The sequence below is a fragment of the Parambassis ranga genome, chromosome 17 (genome assembly GCF_900634625.1).
Source record: "Parambassis ranga chromosome 17, fParRan2.1, whole genome shotgun sequence".
NCBI classification, from domain to species: Eukaryota; Metazoa; Chordata; class Actinopteri; family Ambassidae; genus Parambassis; species Parambassis ranga.
Genome location: NC_041037.1, coordinates 17,124,760 through 17,152,579, shown reverse-complemented (window position 1 = coordinate 17,152,579; position 27,820 = coordinate 17,124,760). Strand labels below are relative to the sequence as shown.

General features: G+C 42.9%; 1 protein-coding gene across 1 annotated transcript in view; it reads left to right on the top strand.

The window, feature by feature from the left end:
• Positions 1–27,820, top strand: part of astn1 (astrotactin 1) — a 305,771-nt gene that overhangs the window by 260,436 nt on the left and 17,515 nt on the right. Inside the window, exons 18-20 of the mRNA XM_028427538.1 lie at positions 14,233–14,510; positions 15,753–15,886; positions 16,356–16,507. Coding sequence (XP_028283339.1) covers positions 14,233–14,510; positions 15,753–15,886; positions 16,356–16,507 — 564 coding nt within the window. The remainder of the gene's footprint in view (positions 1–14,232; positions 14,511–15,752; positions 15,887–16,355; positions 16,508–27,820) is intronic.

Below are 27,820 nucleotides of genomic sequence, written 5' to 3'. Positions count from 1 at the left end.
AGAGGGGCTACGCGTTAGGGCAAAAAATACAGGGAGTTCTTTTGTAATGGCGAATGGTCAACTTTGAGGCCACGCCCCCACCACACCGTAAGACTTTTGTAAGAGTTTTGGAATGCGTCTATTCCCTATAGTGTCCTGAGTGGACACACTGATTTTCAGCCTGATTGGATGAAGTATGCGAGGCGTGAAAAGTTTTGTAGGAGGGTCACAAATCGCCAAAAATTAACAGAAATTTCAAAATTGCGGACTTCCTGTTGGGTTTGGAGGGGGGGGTCCAAGAGACTTTTTTGTGCATCTTGGGGTGATACACATGTGTACCAATTTTCATGACCCTACTCAAAACAGGCCAGGGGGGCAGGCAGAAAAACCTATGAAAACACAACATTTTGTGTAGCCAGTAGGTGGCGCTCTGTCAAAGCCTCAATATTGTTGTATAGATGTGTTTAGGGTCAGACTCTGATCATACATGTGACATTTGGTACAGATGGGACAGAAAACAAAGAAGTTATAGCGACTTCCTGTTTCCTCTGAAATGGTCAAACTTTGAGGCCACGCCCCGGCCACACCGTCAGACTTTTGTAAGAGTTTTGGAATGCGTCTATTCCCTATGGTGTCCTGAGTGGACACAGTGAGTTTCAGCTCAATTCTATGACGTATGCGAGGCGTGAAAAGTTTGGCAGCAGGGTCACACATCGCCAAAAATGGCCACAAACCTTCAAATGGCGGACTTCCTGTTGGGTTTGGAGGGGGGGTCCAAGAGACTTTTTTGTGCGTCTTGAGGTGATACATATGTGTGCCAATTTTCATAATCCTGTGTCAAACTGGCCAGAGGGGCTACACGTTGGGGGCGCTATAGAGTCATTTTCCTATGCGCGTTTCAAACGTCAGCAAATTTCAAAATTTTTCGGGCGAATGAATTTTTCTACCAAGTTTGGTGAGTTTTTGGGCATGTTAAGGCCCCCAAAAATGCGATCTAAGGGGGGGAAAGAAAAAAAAAAAAAAAATTAAAGCTGCAAGCAGCATTGCGGGCCCTCGCGCACCTTGCGATCCGCGGGGCTATTGCTGTCTTCTCTCCTATGCTCTTGTCTCCTATACTCTCCTGTCCTATGCTCTCTTTTCCTCTCATTTGCAGAGATGTACAACAAACACATGTTTACAACCAAACTTTCCTGCTACCAGTAGGTGGCGCTATGACCGTATCATCCTATTAGCATATATATCTGTTCAGACTCGGGTCCATAGCAGTACTGTAAGATTTTGTCCACATGGCATGAAGTATATGGGTAGTACTGCATAAAACACAGCGAGTTCCTTTGTAATGGCGAATGGTCAACTTTGAGGCCACTCCCCCGCCACACGGTAATACTTTTGAAAGAGTTTTGGAATGCGTCTATTCCCTATGGTGTCCCGAGTGGACACAGTGAATTTCAGCTCAATTGCATGAAGTATGCGAGGCATGAAAAGTTTTATAGCAGGGTCAGAAAACGGTAAAAATTACAAAAAAAAATCAAAATGGTGGACTTCCTGTTGGGTTTGGAGGGGGGGTCCAAGAGACTTTTTTGTGCGTCTTGGGGTGATACACATGTGTGCTAATTCTCATGATCCTGTGTCAAACTGGCCAGCGGGGCTACGCGTTAGGGCAATAAATACAGTGAGTTCCTTTGTAATGGCGAATGGTCAACTTTGAGGCCACGCCCCCGCCACACCGTCAGACTTTTGTAAGAGTTTTGGAATGCGTCTATTCCCTATGGTGTCCTGAGTGGACACAGTGAGTTTTAGGTCATTTGGATGAAGTATGCGAGGCGTGAAAAGTTTTGTAGGAGGGTCACAAATCGCCAAAAATTAACAGAAATTTCAAAATTGCGGACTTCCTGTTGGGTTTGGAGGGGGGGTCCAAGAGACTTTTTTGTGCATCTTGGGGTGATACACATGTGTACCAATTTTCATGACCCTACTCAAAACAGGCCAGGGGGGCAGGCAGAAAAACCTATGAAAACACAACATTTTGTGTAGCCAGTAGGTGGCGCTCTGTCAAAGCCTCAATATTGTTGTATAGATGTGTTTAGGGTCAGACTCTGATCATACATGTGACATTTCGTACAGATCGGACAGAAAACGAAGAAGTTATAGAGACTTTCTGTGTCCTCAGAAATGGTCAAACTTTGAGGCCACGCCCCGGCCACACCGTCAGACTTTTGTAAGAGTTTTGGAATGCGTCTATTCCCTATGGTGTCCTGAGTGGACACGGCGAATTTCAGCTCAATCCGATGACGTATGCGAGGCGTGAAAAGTTTGGCAGCAGGGTCACACATCGCCAAAAATGGCCACAAAAGGTAAAATGGCGGACTTCCTGTTGGGTTTGGAGGGGGGGTCCAAGAGACTTTTTTGTGCGTCTTGAGGTGATACATACGTGTGCTAATTTTCATAATCCTGTGTCAAACTGGCCAGAGGGGCTACGCGTTGGGGGCGCTATAGAGTCATTTTCCTATGTGCGTTTCAAACGTCAGCAAATTTCAAAATTTTTCGGGCGAATGAATTTTTCTACCAAGTTTGGTGAGTTTTTGGGCATGTTAAGGCCCCCAAAAATGCGATCTAAGGGGGGGAAGGAAGAAAAAAAAAAAAAAAGAAAAATAATTAAAGCTGCAAGCAGCATTGCGGGCCCTCGCAGACCTTGCGATCCACGGGGCTATTGCTGTCTTCTCTCCTATGCTCTTGTCTCCTATACTCTCCTGTCCTATGCTCTCTTTTCCTCTCATTTGCAGAAATGTACAACAAACACATGTTTACAACCAAACTGTCCTGCTACCAGTAGGTGGCGCTATGACCGTATCATCCTATTAGCATATATATCTGTTCAGACTCGGGTCCATAGCAGTAGTGTAAGATTTTGTCCACATTGCATAAAGTATATGGGTAGTACTGCATAAAACACAGCGAGTTCCTTTGTAATGGCGAATGGTCAACTTTGAGGCCACTCCCCCGCCACACGGTAATACTTTTGAAAGAGTTTTGGAATGTGTCTATTCCCTATGGTGTCCTGAGTGGACACAATGAATTTCAGCTTAATTGCAAGAAGTATGTGAGCCATGAAAAGTTTTGAAGCAGGGTCACAAATACGCAAAAAATGGCCACAAAAGTCAAAATGGCGGACTTCCTGTTGGGTTTGGAGGGGGGGTCCAAGAGACTTTTTTGTGCGTCTTGGGGTGATACACATGTGTGCTAATTCTCATGATCCTGTGTCAAACTGGCCAGCGGGGCTACACATTAGGGCAATAAATACAGTGAGTTCCTTTGTAATGGCGAATGGTCAACTTTGAGGCCACGCCCCCGCCACACCGTCAGACTTTTGTAAGAGTTTTTGAATGCGTCTATTCCCTATGGTGTCCTGAGTGGACACAGTGAGTTTTAGCTCATTTGGATGAAGTATGCGAGGCGTGAAAAGTTTTGTAGGAGGGTCACAAATCGCCAAAAATTAACAGAAATTTCCAAATTGCGGACTTCCTGTTGGGTTTGGAGGGGGGGTCCAAGAGACTTTTTTGTGCATCTTGGGGTGATACACATGTGTACCAATTTTCATGACCCTACTCAAAACAGGCCAGGGGGGCAGGCAGAAAAACCTATGAAAACACAACATTTTGTGTAGCCAGTAGGTGGCGCTCTGTCAAAGCCTCAATATTGTTGTATAGATGTGTTTAGGGTCAGACTCTGATCATACATGTGACATTTCGTACAGATCGGACAGAAAACGAAGAAGTTATAGAGACTTTCTGTGTCCTCAGAAATGGTCAAACTTTGAGGCCACGCCCCGGCCACACCGTCAGACTTTTGTAAGAGTTTTGGAATGCGTCTATTCCCTATGGTGTCCTGAGTGGACACGGCGAATTTCAGCTCAATTCTATGAAGTATGCGAGGCGTGAAAAGTTTGGCAGCAGGGTCACACATCGCCAAAAATGGCCACAAACCTTCAAATGGCGGACTTCCTGTTGGGTTTGGAGGGGGGGTCCAAGAGACTTTTTTGTGCGTCTTGAGGTGATACATATGTGTGCCAATTTTCATAATCCTGTGTCAAACTGGCCAGAGGGGCTACGCGTTGGGGGCGCTATAGAGCCATTTTTATATGTGCATTTCAAAAGTCAGCAAATTTCAAAATTTTTCGGGCGAATGAATTTTTCTACCAAATTTGGTGAGTTTTTGGGCATGTTAAGGCCTCCAAAAATGCGATCTCGGAGGGGGAAAAAAAAAAAAAATAATAATCCTAAGGGTTTCAATAGGGCTCTTGCACCATTCGGTGCTCGGGCCCTAATAATCCTAAGGGTTTCAATAGGGCTCTTGCACCATTCGGTGCTCGGGCCCTAATAATAATCCTAAGGGTTTCAATAGGGCTCTTGCACCATTCGGTGCTCGGGCCCTAATTAAAGCTGCAAGCAGCATTGCGGGCCCTCGCGCACCTTGCAATCCGTGGGGTCATCGCAGTCTTCTCTCCTATGCTCGCGTCTCCTATACTCTCCTGTGCTATGCTCTCCTCCTCTCATTTCCACAGATATACAACAAACACATGTTTACAACCAAACTTTCCTGCTACCAGTAGGTGGCGCTATGACCGTATCATCCTATTAGCATATATATCTGTTTAGACTCGGCTCCATGGCAGTACTGTAAGATTTTGTCCACATTGCATAAAGTATATGGGTAGTACTGCATAAAACACAGCGAGTTCCTTTGTAATGGCGAATGGTCAACTTTGAGGCCACTCCCCCACCACACGGTAATACTTTTGAAAGAGTTTTGGAATGCGTCTATTCCCTATGGTGTCCTGAGTGGACACAGTGAATTTCAGCTCAATTGCATGAAGTATGTGAGGCGTGAAAAGTTTTGAAACAGGGTCAAAAATAGGCAAAAAATGGCCACAAAAGTCAAAATGGCGGACTTCCTGTTGGGTTTGGAGGCGGGGTCCAAGAGACTTTTTTGTGCGTCTTGGGGTGATACACATGTGTGCCAATTTTCATGAACCTGTGTCAAACTGGCCAGCGGGGCTACACATTAGGGCAAAAAATACAGGGAGTTCCTTTGTAATGGCGAATGGTCAAATGTGAGGCCACGCCCCCACCACACGGTAATACTTTTGAAAGAGTTTTGGAATGCGTCTATTCCCTATGGTGTCCTGAGTGGACACAGTGATTTTCAGCTCAATTGCATGAAGTATGTGAGGCGTGAAAAGTTTTGAAGCAGGGTCACAAATAGGCAAAAAATGGCCAGAAAAGTCAAAATGGCGGACTTCCTGTTGGGTTTGGAGCGGGGGTCCAAGAGACTTTTTTGTGCGTCTTGGGGTGATACACATGTGTGCTAATTTTCATGATCCTGTGTCAAACTGGCCAGCGGGGCTACGTGTTAGGGCAAAAAATACAGGGAGTTCCTTTGTAATGGCGAATGGTCAACTTTGAGGCCACACCCCCACCACACCGTAATACTTTTGTAAGAGTTTTGGAATGCGTCTATTCTGTATCGTGTCCTGAGTGGACACAGCGATTTTCAGCTTGATTGGATGAAGTATGCGAGGCGTGAAAAGTTTTGTAGCAGGGTCACAAATCGCCAAAAATTAACAGACATTTCAAAATGGCGGACTTCCTGTTGGGTTTGGAGGGGGGGTCCAAGAGACTTTTTTGTGCGTCTTGGGGTGATAAACATGTGTGCCAATTTTCGTGACCCTACTCAAAACAGGCCACAGGGGCAGGCAGAAAAACCTATGAAAACACAACATTTTGTGTAGCCAGTAGGTGGCGCTCTGTCAAAGCCTCAATATTGTTGTATAGATGTGTTTAGGGTCAGACTCTGATGATACATGTGACATTTCGTACAGATCGGACAGAAAACGAAGAAGTTATAGAGACTTTCTGTGTCCTCAGAAATGGTCAAACTTTGAGGCCACGCCCCGGCCACACCGTCAGACTTTTGTAAGAGTTTTGGAATGCGTCTATTCCCTATGGTGTCCTGAGTGGACACGGCGAATTTCAGCTCAATCCGATGACGTATGCGAGGCGTGAAAAGTTTGGCAGCAGGGTCACACATCGCCAAAAATGGCCACAAACCTTCAAATGGCGGACTTCCTGTTGGGTTTGGAGGGGGGGTCCAAGAGACTTTTTTGTGCGTCTTGAGGTGATACATATGTGTGCCAATTTTCATAATCCTGTGTCAAACCGGCCAGAGGGGCTACGCGTTGGGGGCGCTATAGAGCCATTTTTCTATGTGCATTTCAAAAGTCAGCAAATTTCAAAATTTTTTGGGCGAATGAATTTTTCTACCAAGTTTGGTGAGTTTTTGGGCATGTTAAGGCCCCCAAAAATGCGATCTAAGGGGGGGAAAGAAAAAAAAAAAAAAAAAATTAAAGCTGCAAGCAGCATTGCGGGCCCTCGCGCACCTTGCGATCCGCGGGGTCATCGCAGTCTTCTCTCCTATGCTCTTGTCTCCTATACTCTCCTGTCCTATGCTCTCCTCTTATTTCCACAGAGATACAACGAACACATGTTTACAACCAAACTTTCCTGCTACCAGTAGGTGGCGCTATGACCGTATCATCCTATTAGCATATATATCTGTTCAGACTCGGGTCCATAGCAGTACTGTAAGATTTTGTCCACATTGCATAAAGTATATGGGTAGTACTGCATAAAACACAGCGAGTTCCTTTGTAATGGCGAACGGTCAACTTTGAGGCCACTCCCCCGCCACACGGTAATACTTTTGAAAGAGTTTTGGAATGCATCTATTCCCTATGGTGTCCTGAGTAGACACAGTGAATTTCAGCTCAATTGCATGAAGTATGTGAGGCGTGAAAAGTTTTGAAGCAGGGTCAAAAATAGGCAAACAATTGCCACAAAAGTCAAAATGGCGGACTTCCTGTTGGGTTTGGAGGCGGGGTCCAAGAGACTTTTTTGTGCGTCTTGGGGTGATACACATGTGTGCTAATTTTCATGAACCTGTGTCAAACTGGCCAGCGGGGCTACACATTAGGGCAAAAAATACAGGGAGTTCCTTTGTAATGGCGAATGGTCAACTTTGAGGCCACGCCCCCACCACACTGTAATACTTTTGAAAGAGTTTTGGAATGCGTCTATTCCCTATGGTGTCCTGAGTGGACACAGTGAATTTCAGCTCAATTGGATGAAGTATGTGAGGCGTGAAAAGTTTTGAAGCAGGGTCACAAATAGGCAAAAAATGGCCACAAAAGTCAAAATGGTGGACTTCCTGTTGGGTTTGGAGGGGGGGTCCAAGAGACTTTTTTGTGCGTCTTGGGGTGATACACATGTGTGCTAATTCTCATGATCCTGTGTCAAACTGGCCAGCGGGGCTACGCATTAGGGCAATAAATACAGTGAGTTCCTTTGTAATGGCGAATGGTCAACTTTGAGGCCACGCCCCCGCCACACCGTCAGACTTTTGTAAGAGTTTTTGAATGCGTCTATTCCCTATGGTGTCCTGAGTGGACACAGTGAGTTTTAGCTCATTTGGATGAAGTATGCGAGGCGTGAAAAGTTTTGTAGGAGGGTCACAAATCGCCAAAAATTAACAGAAATTTCAAAATTGCGGACTTCCTGTTGGGTTTGGAGGGGGGGTCCAAGAGACTTTTTTGTGCATCTTGGGGTGATACACATGTGTACCAATTTTCATGACCCTACTCAAAACAGGCCAGGGGGGCAGGCAGAAAAACCTATGAAAACACAACATTTTGTGTAGCCAGTAGGTGGCGCTCTATCAAAGCCTCAATATTGTTGTATAGATGTGTTTAGGGTCAGACTCTGATCATACATGTGACATTTCGTACAGATCGGACAGAAAACGAAGAAGTTATAGAGACTTTCTGTGTCCTCAGAAATGGTCAAACTTTGAGGCCACGCCCCGGCCACACCGTCAGACTTTTGTAAGAGTTTTGGAATGCGTCTATTCCCTATGGTGTCCTGAGTGGACACGGCGAATTTCAGCTCAATCCGTTGAAGTATGCGAGGCGTGAAAAGTTTGGCAGCAGGGTCACACATCGCCAAAAATGGCCACAAACCTTCAAATGGCGGACTTCCTGTTGGGTTTGGAGGGGGGGTCCAAGAGACTTTTTTGTGCGTCTTGAGGTGATACATATGTGTGCCAATTTTCATAATCCTGTGTCAAACCGGCCAGAGGGGCTACGCGTTGGGGGCGCTATAGAGCCATTTTTATATGTGCATTTCAAAAGTCAGCAAATTTCAAAATTTTTCGGGCGAATGAATTTTTCTACCAAGTTTGGTGAGTTTTTGGGCATGTTAAGGCCTCCAAAAATGCGATCTCGGAGGGGGAAAAAAAAAAAAAAAAAAAAAAAAAAAAAAAATAATAATCCTAAGGGTTTCAATAGGGCTCTTGCACCATTCGGTGCTCGGGCCCTAATTAAAGCTGCAAGCAGCATTGCGGGCCCTCGCGCACCTTGCGATCCGCGGGGTCATTGCAGTCTTCTCTCCTATGCTCTCGTCTCCTATACTCTCCTGTCCTATGCTGTCCTCCTCTCATTTCCACAAATAAACAACAAACACATGTTTACAACCAAACTTTCCTGCTACCAGTAGGTGGCGCTATGACCGTATCATCCTATTAGCATATATATCTGTTCAGACTCGGGTCCATGGCAGTACAGTAAGATTTTCTCCACATTGCATAAAGTATATGGGTAGTACTGCATAAAACACAGCGAGTTCCTTTGTAATGGCGAATGGTCAACTTTGAGGCCACTCCCCCGCCACACGGTAATACTTTTGAAAGAGTTTTGGAATGCGTCTATTCCCTATGGCGTCCAAAGTTGACACAGTGAGTTTTAGCTCAATTGGATGAAGTATGTGAGGCTTGAAAAGTTTTGTAGCAGGGTCACAAATCGCCAAAAATTAACCGAAATTTCAAAATCGTGAACTTCCTGTTGGGTTTGGAGGGGGGGTCCAAGAGACTTTTTTGTGCGTCTTGGGGTGACACACATGTGTGCAAATTTTCATGATCCTGTGTCAAACTGCCCAGCGGGGCTACGCGTTAGGGCGAAAAATACAGGGAGTTCATTTGTAATGGCGAATGGTCAACTTTGAGTCCACGCCCCCACCACACCGTAAGACTTTTGTAAGAGTTTTGGAATGCGTCTATTCCCTATGGTGTCCTGAGTGGACACAGTGATTTTCAGCTTGATTGGATGAAGTATGCGAGGCGTGAAAAGTTTTGCAGCAGGGTCACAAATCGCCAAAAATTAACAGAAATTTCAAAATGGCGGACTTCCTGTTGGGTTTGGAGGGGGGGTCCAAGAGACTTTTTTGTGCATCTTGGGGTGATAAACATGTGTGCCAATTTTCGTGACCCTACTCAAAACAGGCCACAGGGGCAGGCAGAAAAACCTATAAAAACACAACATTTTGTGTAGCCAGTAGGTGGTGCTCTGTCAAAGCCTCAATATTGTTGTATAGATGTGTTTAGGGTCAGACTCTGATCATACATGTGACATTTCGTACAGATCAGACAGAAAACGAAGAAGTTATAGAGACTTTCTGTGTCCTCAGAAATGGTCGAACTTTGAGGCCACGCCCCGGCCACACCGTGAGACTTTTGTAAGAGTTTTGGAATGCGTCTATTCCCTATGGTGTCCTGAGTGGACACGGCAAATTTCAGCTCAATCTGATGAAGTATGCGAGGCGTGAAAAGTTTGGCAGCAGGGTCACACATCGCCAAAAATGGCCACAAACCTTCAAATGGCGGACTTCCTGTTGGGTTTGGAGGGGGGGTCCAAGAGACTTTTTTGTGCGTCTTGAGGTGATACATATGTGTGCCAATTTTCATAATCCTGTGTCAAACCGGCCAGAGGGGCTACGCGTTGGGGGCGCTATAGAGCCATTTTTCTATGTGCATTTCAAAAGTCAGCAAATTTCAAAATTTTTCGGGCGAATGAATTTTTCTACCAAGTTTGGTGAGTTTTTGGGCATGTTAAGGCCTCCAAAAATGCGATCTCGGAGGGGGAAAAAAAAAAAAAATTAAAGCTGCAAGCAGCATTGCGGGCCCTCGCGCACCTGGCGATCCGCGGGGTCATCGCAGTCTTCTCTCCTATGCTCTCGTCTCTTATACTCTCCTGTCCTATGCTCTCCTCCTCTCATTTCCACAGATATACAACAAACACATGTTTACAACCAAACTTTCCTGCTACCAGTAGGTGGCGCTATGACCGTATCATCCTATTAGCATATATATCTGTTCAGACTCGGGTCCATAGCAGTAGTGTAAGATTTTGTCCACATTGCATGAAGTACATGGGTAGTACTACATAGAATAGAGCAAGTTCCTTTGTAATGGCGAATGGTCAAATGTGAGGCCACGCCCCCACCACACGGTAATACTTTTGAAAGAGTTTTGGAATGCGTCTATTCCCTATGGTGTCCTGAGTGGACACAGTGATTTTCAGCTCAATTGCATGAAGTATGTGAGGCGTGAAAAGTTTTGAAGCAGGGTCACAAATAGGCAAAAAATGGCCAGAAAAGTCAAAATGGCGGACTTCCTGTTGGGTTTGGAGCGGGGGTCCAAGAGACTTTTTTGTGCGTCTTGGGGTGACACACATGTGTGCTAATTTTCATGATCCTGTGTCAAACTGGCCAGCGGGGCTACGTGTTAGGGCAATAAATACAGTGAGTTCCTTTGTAATGGCGAATGGTCAACTTTGAGGCCACGCCCCCGCCACACCGTCAGACTTTTGTAAGAGTTTTTGAATGCGTCTATTCCCTATGGTGTCCTGAGTGGACACAGTGAGTTTTAGCTCATTTGGATGAAGTATGCAAGGCGTGAAAAGTTTTGTAGGAGGGTCACAAATCGCCAAAAATTAACAGAAATTTCAAAATTGCGGACTTCCTGTTGGGTTTGGAGGGGGGGTCCAAGAGACTTTTTTGTGCATCTTGGGGTGATACACATGTGTACCAATTTTCATGACCCTACTCAAAACAGGCCAGGGGGGCAGGCAGAAAAACCTATGAAAACACAACATTTTGTGTAGTCAGTAGGTGGCGCTCTGTCAAAGCCTCAATATTGTTGTATAGATGTGTTTAGGGTCAGACTCTGATCATACATGTGACATTTCGTACAGATCGGACAGAAAACGAAGAAGTTATAGAGACTTTCTGTGTCCTCAGAAATGGTCAAACTTTGAGGCCACGCCCCGGCCACACCGTCAGACTTTTGTAAGAGTTTTGGAATGCGTCTATTCCCTATGGTGTCCTGAGTGGACACGGCGAATTTCAGCTCAATCCGTTGAAGTATGCGAGGCGTGAAAAGTTTGGCAGCAGGGTCACACATCGCCAAAAATGGCCACAAACCTTCAAATAGCGGACTTCCTGTTGGGTTTGGAGGGGGGGTCCAAGAGACTTTTTTGTGCGTCTTGAGGTGATACATATGTGTGCCAATTTTCATAATCCTGTGTCAAACTGGCCAGAGGGGCTACACGTTGGGGGCGCTATAGAGTCATTTTCCTATGTGCGTTTCAAACGTCAGCAAATTTCAAAATTTTTCGGGCGAATGAATTTTTCTACCAAGTTTGGTGAGTTTTTGGGCATGTTAAGGCCCCCAAAAATGCGATCTAAGGGGGGGAAAGAAAAAAAAAAATAATAATCCTAAGGGTTTCAATAGGGCTCTTGCACCATTCGGTGCTCGGGCCCTAAAAATAATAATCCTAAGGGTTTCAATAGGGCTCTTGCACCATTCGGTGCTCGGGCCCTAATAATAATCCTAAGGGTTTCAATAGGGCTCTTGCACCATTCGGTGCTCGGGCCCTAAAAATAATAATCCTAAGGGTTTCAATAGGGCTCTTGCACCATTCGGTGCTCGGGCCCTAATAATAATCCTAAGGGTTTCAATAGGGCTCTTGCACCATTCGGTGCTCGGGCCCTAATAATGTTCTTGTGATAATGTGATAAATCCTTTGAATATTATACACGTTCCTCTTTCTTAACTGAAAACTTTGTCATCTTACATTCAGCAGAATAACAATTAATCCAATTAATGTATCTCAAGATGTTACTTGGAAAACCTGTGAAACTTAATGACTGATGGTGTCAGAACAAATGAAGTGTGTATATACTTCAGAGATGCGTGGGAGATAAGGTATAATCAGCAAGCTGGTAATTGCCCACATGCCCACACAAAAGCAAACACTGAATACAGTTATCATAGCACTTACGCTTTTAATGTCTTTTTTAATGACAACTCACCCACGCTTGGCCAACACACACACACACACAGTGTCACAGAGTCATACTGTATTTCTTTTGTATTGGACTACCTAAGCCTTAAAGGTAGGGTAGGAGATTTCCTTCTGATGCAATTTTTGGTAAATTAGTGTAACTTCTCTTTACAATCCGATAGCAACCGATTAGTTTGGCAGTTTCGCTTTAAAACGAAGAATATGAATCATCTGTGGAAGCTATAAAACACTAAAAACATCAGCCAATCCTCCGTGTGGACCCTGCGCGTATAGTTGGCTGGTTGTCACTCTTTTCCTGCTCTGCGCTCACCAGAGAGGTACGTGCATGATGGCCGAAGTCAGACTGGTTGGGAGGCGTGGCTACGGGGTGAGCTCCGAGAGAAAGGGGCGTGTGTTTACTTTAGAAATCTGGCTGACTCTCACTGAGTTTTCAAAATCTCCCACCCTACCTTTAGTGGGATCCTCTAAGTCTGCAACAGCTGTTCAAAGTGCAAAAGATCATTTTACAGGAAAACAATAACAATTTATACTGTATGATCAGAAAAATGCTCCTCTTTCCATGTTTATTATTGGCTACATGAATGACACAGTTATATTCCCTCATCATCCTAAGGCTCATAAGATGCATTGTATTCCATCAAAGGTATCCTGCACAACAAGCCCATCCCCTAATTGGTGCTTGAGCTGTTAAATTGCTTGTGTTGCAGTCGCCCAAGTTGTTGATCTGAAGTGTCTATATTGTAGCATGGCTCCCTCTCTATCTGCTCCCTGGCTTCATTTTGCAAGTTTGCAAGTTTTACTACTGCGTGAGACTTCAGACCATTTAATGGGGAGTAATTAATTCACATTTTTACATAACTCGCAAGTAACACTCATAAAAACATTTTTCAATTAAACAAAAAAGACATGCACTTCTATTGTACAGGTCCTAAGGTTCACAGCAGTGTGTTGTTTGTGCCCCTAATTATATGTAGTGCTCATTAACAGCTAACAAAAGGGAATAAAAACAAGAGAAATCATTTCTTAAGTCCAGAATAAGGACATTTTTACTTAAGAGGTAATTCAGGTTTATGCTTTATAAAGTACACATATTCTTCAAAAACATTTTTACAAGTGAAGACAGTAGTTTAGCAGTTTATTACAAATACGAACAAAAATACACAATTTATGTCATGGACACAAACATCACAATAGATTTTTCCTTTTTTTTCCAAAATGAGGGAAGAAATATTAAAAGAGGTGAAAACCGCAACCAATGTGTTCATGTTAAGAGCTGCACCCACAAAAGAGGAGAGTTTATTGGTCACGTATGACTTATGATGTCACACACGATCATTTGATTGGAGGAGATCACGTGTGACAACCAGGAAGCAACTGTCCCTCTCTGTGTGGAGTCATGAGCACACTCTCCTTTGATAAAAGTTGAAATGATAATAGTATACTTCATATTCATCTATATCTATGTATGGCATATTCTGATACACTAAAATGAAGAAATATGTGTTATTTTGTTATTCACTGTCTTTTTCTGCTTTTTGTAGTTTGAGATATTTTACTGTTAAGTTTTTTAAGTAGAGAATAACTGATTAAAACGAATAGAACTTATGAGAGTAATAGTCACAACAACAATGGAAAGGTTTCATTGTTCAGAGCATAACCTTTCTTACTGTTCGTCTTGCCAGAGGGAACATGGAGCTTTTGTGGCCCAAGTATTTACACTGCTGCTCATGTATTCCGCCTGCAATGCAGAAAAATCTAAAAAGTATCCAGGAGGGAGATGGGAACACATAATGCTTTGTAGTTTTGCCGTGCTGCCACAGAAACAAAATATTCTCCCAGTTCAGGTTTTTCATTCCCTTACCCCCTTATCTTATTACAAGAAACATGTGACCTCACCATCTACATGCTTTATATTATTAATAATGATAAGATCACTGAATGATTTTATGCACTATAATGTCATCTTTTGATTATTCAGTCACATGTTTTTTCTGTGCGTTCAGGTAACTCACCTTCAGAGGAATCCGAGGAGCGCGACAAGGAGCCCAGGACGCTGACCTACCCTGCGTACATCGCCAGCCTGCTGGACACAGGTGCCAAGCGCATGGCGGCCGGCGTCCGTATGGACTGCAACAGCCAGGGCCAGTGCCCTCGCTCCTGCCACCTCTGCCACATGAGCCCCAGGGCTGCGCAGGGACGGCAGCCGTCCGAGCCTGTCCTGCTGCAGATCACCAAGGCAGCTCCCATCTTCGAACTGGTGTCTAACAACGAGACCTACCAGGTGTGTACAGACCCCTTTTCTGTGTTTTTATCTTTAATATGCACGCAGTGATGGAGACGGTCGGAAAACACTTCTTTTTTTTTTTTAGCAGCCATTATTTCATTTTTCCATTACACTCTCTAAATTACTATCCGCACTTTTTCTCTCATCTCCCAGCAATGGATTATCCCACATAGCTTTCCTGTGCATGATTAAAGAACAGATGCATTGTCTAATTTTTCTGTCATCCTTTGTTCAGTTAAACCTATTTTTTTTGTACTTTGATCTAAAAAACAAGGAAACGTTTGTGTCATTTTGGCATCAAAACTAATGTAATGCATGAGAACAGCAGCTAATAATACACAAACTGAATAGAGACATGATTGATCATTACACCTCAGTCAGTCTATTAGGTGACATCCTGCGATGAAGCACTCAGTGTGCCTGTGACAGCGTGTGGGTGATCCATCAGAAAACCTCATGGCCTCATTATAAAGCTGGTTGCACAAACTTTTTTACAGGGAAGGCTTTTCCTTTCAGGGTACCACGCTCCCCTCTGCTGGATGCATGCTGTGCCATAAACTGCCCGGCCGTGCCCTGACTTATTTGACTCCATCAATACTGTATGTCAATATTGCTTCTACTCCTGCAGTGGGAAGGTCGATTCGGTGCTGTCCACCCTCCTGGCTGGCTGTCAGGCTTTCATTCTCAGGCTCAGTCAGACAGATACAGCTGCTGTTATTGACAGAGGCTGTTTGGAGGTTGCTAGCGCTTCACTGTGCAGTTACTCATGTACAAATACAAATGTGTTGTGTGTGCATTACATTTACTAGATATTCAGTCACATATATGGAGCATTCATTAAGACTATACGCCTGCTAACAGCTAAATACAAGCTAATCAGATGTAATGTGGCCGTCGGGTGTCCATACTTGTGTACCGACAGATCTCTGCAGAGCAAGATGGAGGGCCTCATGATTCAATACAGTGTCTCTTTTCACTGACGTCTGGGTAACAAGGGACTCTTACTGACTTTTTCATGAGGCAAAATTCTGCCGTCAGCAAAATGCACTAAATCTATATGACCACAGGATCAGACCTGTGTTTTACATATCCTGTGAAGCTGTAGTTTTCTATTTAGAATTCAGTCCCAATCATAAATGTATGTATTTAAATGTATTTATACTGAGTTTGTTTGAATAGAAAGTGTATTGATGTGAGAAATAAAAGTTGCATGTTTTATTGTTATACTTTTTTTTCTAGGCTCTTCAGGAGGCAATGATGAGCATTCTGTGGTGTTCAGGCAAGGGGGATGTTATCGACGACTGGTGTCGATGTGATTCCAGCGCCTTCGGCACAGATGGACTGCCCACCTGCGCTCCACTTCCTCAGCCTATGTTAGTAAAATAACTTCTCCATGTTCAGTCCCCTCAGATGGGCTGTGGTAAATATCACCCATCATATTTACTGGCAAAAATCTATCTCCTCCTACAGGCTTCTGTAGTAATGCTCCGTCAGGATCCATATGCATGAAGTGTTTTATTACAGCAATCAGTGGTTTATATCTCCTGTCTGTTATGGGTGCACTAATCAATTACGTGAGCTGCTGTATATTGATTAGTTAGCATGAAAATCGCTGTACACAAGGTTCTCCAGTCCAGAGTCAGTGTGACATAAGGGGATAATTGACTGCGTGTTGTGTTGACAGAACTGTTTTTGACATTGCAGAATATGTTTTCATTGGGTTGCAGTTTTACCGCAACACGTAGGATAATTTTAGCTGTCAGTTACAGTAATGAGGCCAGTGTGCTGACAACATCTGTCACTCAGTGGTGCAGGTTAACATCTGTGTCACTCTGTTGCCAGGCTGAAGCTGTCTTACACCTACGAGCCCAGCAGTTCATTGGTCATCATGGAGTGGAACCACACCGAGCCGCCAATAGGTGTGCGGATCGTCGATTACCTCATCAGCCAGGAGAAGGTGACAGAGAGGACCGACCACTCCAAAGTTGAAACAGGTACATCAGCTCAGAGATGATGAGAGTTGGGAAATTGTGAAAATGTTGGTAAGCAACATCAATCACTTTTATGCATACAAAGCTTTTATCATCCACCTGCTGGCACCCGCAGGTGGATGAGTGTAATTCGCCACTCGCAAACACAGCTCGCTCTGCACGTTTCCAACAGTTACTGAACCGCCAAGAGGGTCTGTTGATGTTTTGGATATGAACCACTTTGAGATGTGTAATGAGTAAGACTGTTGGCCTTGGTTTGTATGGGCAGCTGTTGGATAGTGTTCATTATTTATGCTGGCTCATACCATAAGCCTGCCAGTTTGTCAGCACCATGTGGCCACAAAGGCTTAATTCGATTTTATGTAGTCTACCACCTGGAAGGAATCCTGCTTCCAGAAGTGTAAGGAATCTTATCAACCTGTAGGTGCAACATTTGCACCAAAAGGCAACATAATGTAAAATAAGAATATGAATTTAGCATCGGAAAATAAATGAATATAGGTGTGACTTTAATTATATACAGATAAGTTCCTCTGATCCTTCTGACCATCAGTCTAATAGACATACATGAATTGTGTTGTAATTTATAAGGCCACCACAAGGTGGTGTACACCAGTAAATAGTATTTTTGTAAAGTAACCTGATTTCTGGACATTGCAGTGCAACCCATATAAACTGTTTTTAATGTGGGTATGACTAATGCAATTATGGATTCAATGTATGTATGAGTAAACACTGAAATCTGTCACCAGAATTCAGTCTATTGAAATCCATGGGTCTGTCTGTATCAGCATCTTTATTTATATTCCAAACTATTCTTATATTTTTTCACTGTATAATGAGTGTGAATTCAGTGATTTACCCATTATGGTGTTTTCCCTCATGTGTTCGCTAAAGGAGGACAACATGTAAAGAGCCCAGGGAGCAGCAGAAGTGTGTGTGTATACAGTAGTGCTGTCATCCATAACACAGAGCTTCTTTGCCAGCCTTATATGAGCAGAATCTGGCGAAACAGGGGCAGTTTATTTTAGCAGTAATGACCCAATCCATAATGGAGACTGTTACAGTTTCCCTGTGAGTAGCAAAGTTTGTTGCAGCTTAATAAGAGAATAAACTGCATTTGTCAGAACAGTGAGCGTCATTAATCAATACAGTGGGCTGAGGAGCGTTTCCTTTATTAGTGGTATTATGGTGAATATGAGCAGTGGGTTAAGCTCTAATGGTTCATCTTAGCAGTAAAGGAGTGTATTTACTTAAAAACCCAGTGGTATCTTAAGTTAGTCCATTTATTTCTGTTTGAAGGCAGACGGAGAAACATTCATTTATCTTTATAGGAACGGGCTAAATATGTTACAGCCTACACTGCACGCCTTGTAATAGAAGGAGGGAAGAGCCGTTAGTCTTTCATTGTAAAATATGGTAGGTTTAGTTATTTCCGCTTCTATTATGTAAATCCCTGTCCTCATGCGCGTGATATACAGCATTATTACTCTGACAAAGCTGCCTAACCCTCAGAACCCCACACTGCGTTTATGTGAAGCACAGGTGTGATAATAATGACTGTGGAAATGTAATTGGCTGTTTTTCTTTAAATTTACCGATTAGTTTGTGATATTTAAGCCATTTGATTGGATAACTTGTATAGGTATCGGCCATACATCATTTTACACAGGACACTGTGCTTCGGTACCATTTCAATAAACCTCCTGCAGGACAGTGACTGCAGGAGGACCACTGGATCTTTAATGCAGTTCAGCAAACTTGACCAACTACGTAATATCACTGCAGTGGCAAATTTGACCTTTCAGTTTCTGTTCTGGAATTTTAGAACGTAATTTCTTCCTGTGCCTTTTGAACAAATTGTCTATGTCAGCCCAACATTACTGGTGTGTTCCCCAGCCTTACAAAACAAATGTTTGTCCCATCCCCTAATCTGCGCCGTCAGAGCGATAAACACAGAAGATGAAAGCACTGGATGCTCGCTTATCCATTTCTGCGGCTGTAGTAGCATGATACAATGTTTACTTAGACTTAAAGTTCAGACAAACTTTATATCAGGGCCACAGAGTCAATCGTTCAGGCATCAGAGCAGCCCTTTGGTACCACATCAAAGTTGTTGGAAAGACTTCACCATGATCAGAAAGAAACTATTTCTTTGTGACGCAACAGGAACAGCTAGAGTGAGGCTTCATGCTGATGTGTGTGTTGTTATCATACAGAGATGTACTAGATATTGAAATTCCAATCAGATAAGCAGCCTTACAGCAGATGCTCTTATACACTTATGGCAGTGTTTTTATGGAAATTCCTTGCCATCAGAGAGAAACAGAAACTGTGGCACAGGAACCTTCCATGCTGATTTTTCCAGTTTACTATGTCTAAATAAGACAATGCTTTTTTTCCATAGTGTGCTGTCATCCACCCTCATTACACAGACAGAGCTGGCGTTCCTGCATGCCTTCGCGTTCCGTTCAGCTCCACACGGGCATCATTTCTGCAGGTTTTTCCAGCCACTTCCTGAAGTGAATCCCCTGCCCCTTCTTTTGCCCTTAAAGAACATTGCAGACGTGATGTTAGTTCTTCACTGGAGTAACTCCAGAGACTCCAGTCTCTTATTTAATTGCTCCAAAACAAACTCACAAACACACCCTTTGCCCAGGAGGTATAATCTAACACAGCAAAAACATCAAGCCAAAAAATGAATTTATCACACTTTACTTGTTTGTTGCCTAAAGGCGTATATTCCTACATCTGTGCCTCAAGAAATACATGACACTGCACTGTTGAAATAGCTGAGCTTACAACAACTCCAGTTATGCTTTTTGTCTTTAAGAATGCATTTTAGATGTAATATGCACTTTAATGTCTGCCTTAGGATGCTTGCTGCTAGTTTCTAGCCTTGGAAGTTTTATGTTTTATGGTCAGCAGTTATGTGAAAGGCTGGATATCAGGTGTACCTTGACCTTAAATGCAGTTGCCTGATACTTACTACATCAGACCCATCTGGTCTCAGTCCGCATTTACTCCATAGTTCCCATAGCACACTGAAATAAACACCTACCTTTCTAGGAATTCTTGGCAGATGATAGGATGAACCATCGGTCACTCCCCATCTATCATGAAGCAACACAAGTATCTAAGCATCTCAGGAAGTACCATCACCACAGGCTATCATCTGAAACATGCCCATAACTGCCAGTACTGCCTCTATGGATACTGATTGATCTCAAAGCACAGAGCTTTGAAGTTTGGCAAGATGGAAACATGTGAGTTTGGCTAAACGTTTTGGTTTGGTGATGTCAAACTCTAATTTATCAACCAGTGTAATGTGAGGTCTTGTCAAATGTAGTGAGGAGCTGTAATGATGCTGTGGACTTGCTGCTGGCACTGTTGGTGATTTTTTGCCCATGCTCTGTAAGGGCTGCTTGATCATATCTTCACATAAGTGGCAAATAAGGACAAAATGACTGCATAGACTTTAACCTTCAGGGTCAGTTTACATAAGATAGGATGAGTTATGTGCTCTATTAAGAGGCTGGAACTCTTGATATGCTGTTTTATAGTTTTGAGCTACAGAACCTCGCTGGTGTATAACTGCAGGAGAAAGGCAGGAATTCTTTCTGATACAGACTCATAAAAAAATAAATTGAAAAGATAAAGTAAATGTGAGCCTTTTAATGTAAAGAGTTGGTTTCAAACATTTCCACTTATTTAGAAGTCAGCAGCAAAACACGAAACAAGCATGTGTGTGATTCATCCAGAGAAAGGCTGACTCTGAGATTTAAACACACACACACACAGACATCAGGAGCATGAGGCAGGCTATAGGTCGGAGGATTACATCTTTTTCTAGGTGTTGAAGTTGTGAACTTTTACCAGCTCCCTCTCACATCAGTGTAAATTTGCTGCACGCAGCTATAATCGCACAGACTGAAAGTTACCCAGCCCTGGATGGTACATTCAAAAAAGGAGAGGAAGACACACATAATGCAGGGGGGGGGGGTGTTATCACAGCTTCCCACCCATATGTGGCACACCCTGATGTGAACACACTTGCAGTGATGGCTCAGTATGCACTTTGCATTCAGTCGCACAAGGAAAAGGAAAAGGGGGAAAAAGACCACCAAGCAGAGCAGAGGAGGGAGGGGAAGAGAGAGAAGGAAAAAAGAAGAAGAAGAAAAGGTCTGGAGGGCCTGCTGTACAGTGTGATTTTGATTTCAGCTGTCAGTCTTCCATCATCTTGGAGAATCAGTCTCACATGAGCTGATGTTCAATTCTCCACAGATCTCCCCTTGGCTGTTTCTCTTCTGTCTTTTTTTGTTGGTTTGCCTTCACCACTCCCTCATCCTCCTTCTGATCTCCTCTTCCTACTCTCATATTGTTACTCTGCCCATAAAATTCTTGTCTCTCCTTGTTCAATCTTTTTCTGACCACCTCCCTTTCTGCTTTTTTTTTCCTTCGATGCCTTTAGGCCAGAGAAGGCCTCATCTCTCTTTTTCTTATTTTCTTTTACTATTAATTTTTTTCTTTACCTCAAATGGCATCAAGACAGGGTAAACATGGTTCAAATTGCAAAAATAAAAAATAATAAATAAATTCTAAATATGCATCTACAGCCTTCAGTCAAATATCTTCAGGCAACCATATTGTTCTGGAGGTCATTAAAGTAGCTTTTCATCACATCTTCTGACAAAAGAATAGTGCTGCTTTATATTTACAACATTAGGTTTTGCAGCATAATAAATGAGAAGATCTGATGGATGCATTGCACCGCCTTTAATGATGCTTCAACAGGAATTGATGTAACTGTGTAATATGGCAATATACATCAAATGGGATCCCCACTCTGGATACTAGCGACACAGAAATCCATCTACTACAATATATGGACTGGTGCAGATGTATCAGGGCTAAATATTTGAACAAATAGCGGATCTGCTGGGGGTAATGTGCGTCAATACTATTAATGTTCCAAAGAAGAATAAATCTTTTCTTACTCCCTAGTTTTTAACTTTTCCTCATAAAACTGAGACAGTGAAACGAGCATGAAGTTGTAAAAACAGGAACAAATGTGAGGATTGTGAATATGTGTAGGACTTTAGACTGGTTTTACTACATTAAGAGATAGTATTGATTAGATTTTTTTACCTCTCTGTATCTTTCCCTGCCACCCACATTTTTGTGTGCGAAACACTGGAAAGCTTGGAGTTTTCTTTATGTATGGTTCACTGTAGTTGGGTCTGTGTGTATCTGTCACCATACCTGTGGTGGTAGCTGTGTAGTTCATGTCAAATGTGTTGAGAGGGATGAGACAGTTTTGCTTTGTAAAGTAAAGTGTGCTCAGCGTTGCAAAATGGTCTGTTTTCACCCATGCTGGGATCTTTCTCTAAACCTTACCTAGTAGTTTTAATCACCAGTACAGTCTGGAGTAAAGTTAGGTCCATCATCCACACGGAATAGTTGCTTGTGTGTACCTCAGCATGATTACACAGATTTCAGGGCAGATGCCCTCCACCTGTCATGTCCTGAGGTGGGTGAATATAGACATGAGAAAATACGCTGATACATCACTGCACATTAGAACTGGAGCTGATAAATTTGACTAGTGCACTCAAGAACTTCATTATATGAAATATTATTTCTTCCCTTAAGTTAATCCCCAAATGGTTTTCATGATAAATTCCAGAAGTTTGGTGAAAACAGAGCGTCCATTTATGGGAAAAGGATCTGAACAGACACTACCGATCATCTGGGTAAGAAACTTTCTCTGAAGGCTCATTAGAAACAGATGTTTCCTACAAAACATCCCTAAAGCTTTGTTGTTTATACACAGACCATATACTCGTTGACAGCTGCACGGGTGCATACGCTTATTTTCTTGTTGTTTGTGGTTATGTAATGTTAGATAAGTCTACATACATCCAGCTGATGATTACAGCATCCAGGACTCGGTTAGATCTGGAGCTGACAACAGCTTGTTTGTGCAGTAATCTCCCCTCTAACAAGCTTCAGGCACACAAGGTGAGATCATAGAGTAAGCGCACACATACACTCACGCATATGCACGGTCCCCAGCAGATGTGTGGATGCTTCATGAATAGGAAGTCTGCTTTAAGTCAGGGCACCACCAGGGCTGGACCAGTCCCGCTGTGAAAACAAACATCCCCTGAGCTAGGAGCAACCCAGTGATGTAACAGCTTTGATCACCCAGCGAGGGTAAGGTTTGTGCAAGGGTCAGTGGAACTCGGGATCCTATCAATAAACACATTACTCACCCATTTACATCACACGCATGCTCTCAGACAACTTTGGTGACTGGAACATGTGTGTCTCACCTAAACCAGGCCAGGCTTCCCCTTAATCCCAGTCACTTCCTCTGAGCTGCCACTGCTAGGCCTTTCCCACATACTCCTCTTTACGGCACTGTGTACTGCGCTGGGTCACCTTGAGCAGTCTAATGTCAGTCCCTTCATTTCTGTGTGGTTAGGTGTGAAGTATTGCAAATGCATTAGATGTGATTTCCACACATTGGTGAAAAGTGAAGCAGACAACTTTCCATGATTTTCTGGGTCAAAGTTTGTGCCCAGAGGCATCTTATACTACACACATTCTGCTGTAGCTATCCAGATCCTGAAGTATCCACAGCGTACATGAGGGATGATGTGCCTCTTGTATGTATATGTGTTTGCCCTCAGGTCTCCTCCTAGTTGGATGCACCCAAAATATGCACCCACTGGACTAATCATCACCTCTGCTGGGGCCTTAGGGCACCATAGAGTGATGCTCGGACTCCTAGCCCATCTTGTTGGCACTCAGCCTCAATGATATTTAACCACTTAATGGGAGCTTTTAGCAAAACTGGATACTAGAAACTTGCAGCAGTCTGCAGTTACTCTAAACAACTTTGATAGTCGGCTTTCAGACATTAAATTGTCCAACAGAATGTGGATGCTACCGGGGAGCATAAGTGTGGGTCTGCCAATGGTCAGTAGTGTAGCATGTAGCGTCTGACTGTGAGCTCCCCCTTCAGGCTTGGCTGCAGCATCCCTCTCATGCATCAAATGTTCCTCATCAGTCTCTAAACTGGCATTGTGCTGCTTGGTGCACTCCTGGCTGACCTTGGTGCTTTTGAGTCCATGATTGGCATGCACTTTAATAATAAAATACCACATTAATTTTAAGATTGCAGTCACACAGGTTTTTTTTTTCCACCTTTGCCAAGGTATGCCCACATGCCTATGAAGTACCCACCCAGGAGTTCCTTGAACTCCACCCAGGGATTCCAAAAATGTTGAATATTTCATGTCTAGCACTTTACAGCACTTTCAATTCACAGATGGGTAGTTTGAAAGGTGATCCTGCAGTATAGCCAAGGACTGCTGCTAAGTACTGCATGTTCACACTAAGCAGTGGAACAAATGGGAAGGCAGAGACTCTAAATCTAATGTCATAACTGCACATGTATTCTCCTCAATAGAAAATTGCTGGATACCATGCAGAACCGTCACTGTGAGTGTGTGCTAACACATCTTACAGTTCATGCAAATGAACAGCAGAGTGCACTGTGTGTGTGCGCTCTGAGAAGCGAGGCCGGGCGGTGCATCCATACTGACATACTTACCACAGCAACTGATCCCACAATGTTGCAGATTTGAATGTTAAGTCAAGTCACATTTTATACAACAAGCGTAGACTCAATGTGCTTTGAAAGCAGCAACATGCCTGGACATCATGCACAAAAGAAGTCAAACAAAAAGTAACAGTATTACTGCTGCTGCTAAACAATAAGAAAGAAAGATATGTTCATGTGCATACACACATGTGCACGTAGTTCCCTGCAGCAGTGTAAAAAGGGGTGGGAATGATCTGCTTCTTTTGATTTGGTGAACTTAAGTTAGAATTTGGAATTTTACTAATACAAAGTCTGGATTTTAGGATTTTACCTAAAAAATATAACTAATAGCAAGATAAGAACTCATTAGCCAGTAAAGAGATGCATGTAGCTATCATTAACCCTTTCAACCCCACAGCCCCTTTTGTGGGGGGGCTTTTGCAATAAAAGCCATAAAACTAAGTATGTAAAAAAAAAACATATTGCATATCAAATTAAACAGGAGAAACTCTACTCTACTACAAGTCTACTATAAGTCATATTTATACGCATCAAACTTCAGCACCATGCAAATTAATTATCAATCATCAAAATAAAACTCTCATATCAAATAATAAGTCAAATATTGTGTATAGTGTAATATAGCAACAAAAAAGCATTGTGGTGCCATTTTGTCTAATCTTTAACTAAATCTGGCACATTGTCAGCCATCTTCATCCACTCTGCACAATTTTAGAGTTAAAGTGGAAGTTAAGGGATGATGGCATGCCTGAGTGGGTGCAGGGTGCAGGATATGTTCACCGGGTTAGACCCTTTCCACTCAGAAGACACTGGGGTTGTCCACTTTATTATTTATGTCTATTTTATCCTATGTATAGTATGTGTAGGTGATTAGACAACAGGGAGTCTGTTAAGCTTGTAACCACCAACAACAATGATGCCATGTACTCAGCACCCCTTGGTCACTGTCTGTACTGTGGCCTTAAGGGATCATCATAGATATAGTTCACCAGTTCACAGAAAGCTGGAAACCTGCGTGATTTGAATGACACGCTATTAGGGTTGTGCTTCACTGAGCACGCACAGAAGTAAAACATTTGGAACACGTCCCGTGTGAACTGACACGTTTGTAGACCCAGTGTTGCATCTGTTGCGTGAGACAAACACCTGACGGGTTGTCTAAATGCTCCAGAAGAACTTAAACTGTTGTCAGAGTGAAGTGGCCATAAGAGAGGGGCGTTCAGTGGAGGCACATTAGGATGGATGTATTTAAAAAGAGGGGGGGGAGATTAAAGAAAGCAGCTGGAACAGGTCAAAAATTCTCCTACCAGAGCACACCTAAGTTTGTGTTTTGTAACTATGTAATTGTTTACAAGGTATGACAGGCATGCAGCCTTCAGTCTCGTTTTATTGTTGCCTGTTACAGTTGCCGCTGTCCAAGGTGTTTTATTCTTTTATTGAAGTTTTTGGCTTAATTTACACATGGCGTGCAAAGTTATCATGTTGTAACTGCGATCAACTTGCTCAGACACACTTCTATCAAATTATAAAACAATTTATCGCCTCTCTGAACATACAAATGATGCCGCTGTGACGCAAATGCGGCTCTGCTCATACACATATCAAACACAGTCTGGGAGTTTGGAGGGCTGTTCCTCCTTCTCTTTCACGCAAGGCAAATCTTTTATATATATATATATATATATATATATATACTCAAAAAAGGCAACACTAAAATAACACATCTTAGTGAATGATGAATGAATGAATCCAGTTGAAAATCTTCATTCATTACATAGTGGAATACGCTGAGAACAAACATCAATGTAAATCAAAGTTATTTTCCAATGGAGGTCTGGATTTGAAACCATGCTCATAATAAAAGTTACTGACCCATCACCAAACCAGCACTGACAAAATGCAAAAGTGATCAAACATCAGGCAGAAAGGATGAGAGCAGAGAAACGGTCTGTGGTCAGCACCTGCAGAACCTCTCCTTTATAGGGCTGTCTTGATAACTGCCTCATTTCCACCTGTTGTCTGTTCCATTCGCACAACAGCAGCTGAAACTGATTCACAATCAGTGTTGATCCTAACTGGACAGGCTGATTTCACAGAAGTGTGACTGACTTTAGTTACACTGTGTTCTTTAAGTGTTCCTTTATTTTTTTTTTGTTTCTTCTCTTCAGAGATTTTCCTTTCATATCTGGTCCATGTTGTTCTTCAGAAGTTCTTTGCAATCCTGTCTGTGTGGCCGGCCTAGTAGTGGCTGTTACTGGTACTGAAGTGCCAAGAACCCTACAGTGAGGGGTTTGTCAATGGTCTGATGTTGTTGTGTTGCTGATCTCGCTTCCTTCTATCCAATGGAAAGGTAGACAACTTAGTCCAGATGTTTTTTGTTAAGAGTCTTGCTGCCAGTTGTGTGTGTATTTGTGCTTATGTGGGTGGTTTCCAATTACGCCTAGTTACAAGGAAGCTGTCTGCTTTAACAGAGGTGGATGAATTCCCAGGCAGCCCATAGAGAAACCTGTTATAGGATGGAGACAGAAGATCATTTAAGTTGAAGCATTTACCTTTATAGAGAGAGTGTGTGTGTGTGTGTGTGTTCATTGGTGTAGCACTGTAAACTTCCCATTTGCTCCCGCTCTTTGCCCTCCCCTGGTTTTCCTCCCCTCTCAGTTCATCAGGTTCATGATATGTGCCTCTCTAAAGCTGACTTCTGTTTTTTAGTGCATGACTACATTCACTGTAAAACATGGTGCTGTTGTAACAGGACGGGAAAAAGGTGCAGTTTGCATTCATTTATGGAAAAAGTCTATGTCTTTAATAACTTTCAAATACAAGTCAGTCACCTTAGTATTGGATTCTCTTTGTTATTAACTCAACAGTCCAATAAACTGTCAAACTGTACTTTTTTTACAGTCTAGACACATGTTATCAAAATGTTTTTTTAAAAAGCCATCTACATATTTCTGTGGAACACCACTTTACTGCTGTTAGCATAGGTATGGGTTATTATTTCCGATTAGGCACTGGTTAAAGGTCAAAATCACAGAGCAGGTTTTTGTTTTGGAAGTGACGCTGCCTCCGTGCAGCCTATAACAACGGCTGGAAAAACATAAACGTAGACTAGGAAACACATAGAAAGTGACACAATTAGGTAGTGATTCTTAAAGAACTATCTTATGTCTGATACACACTGAGATCCCACAGTAAAAACATTATCATCTTTAAAACACCTGTCCTTTCCATTAAGAAACAGAGAAAAACAGGAGTGGATTGGCTACACACACACACACACACACACACACACACACTTTCTCTGAGTCCAGGCCTGCACAACTGAGCTGACGACAGCAGGCAGGACTTCAAAAGGTGAGACATCCCATAACTCACATCAGTCTCTTGGCAATGCTTGATTTTTCCAACCAATCATACTTTAAGAATGCTGAGGGTAAACAACTCCAGCTGAATGACAAGTTCCTCTGAGCTGTGGCGCTCCATCTAACACTGGATCTGCACAGTGTGTGTGGTGTGTTGAACATGATATTCTATTCTATTATAAGTTGACTTTCAGGATACAAATAAACAGACTGGATTCATCTGCTGTAATGTTTGACCTGCTGTACCCAGTGCGTTCATTGAATTGCTGTAATGGAAGGAGAAATTAGCTAGTGACCAAAACTAGTTTTGTACCAATCAGT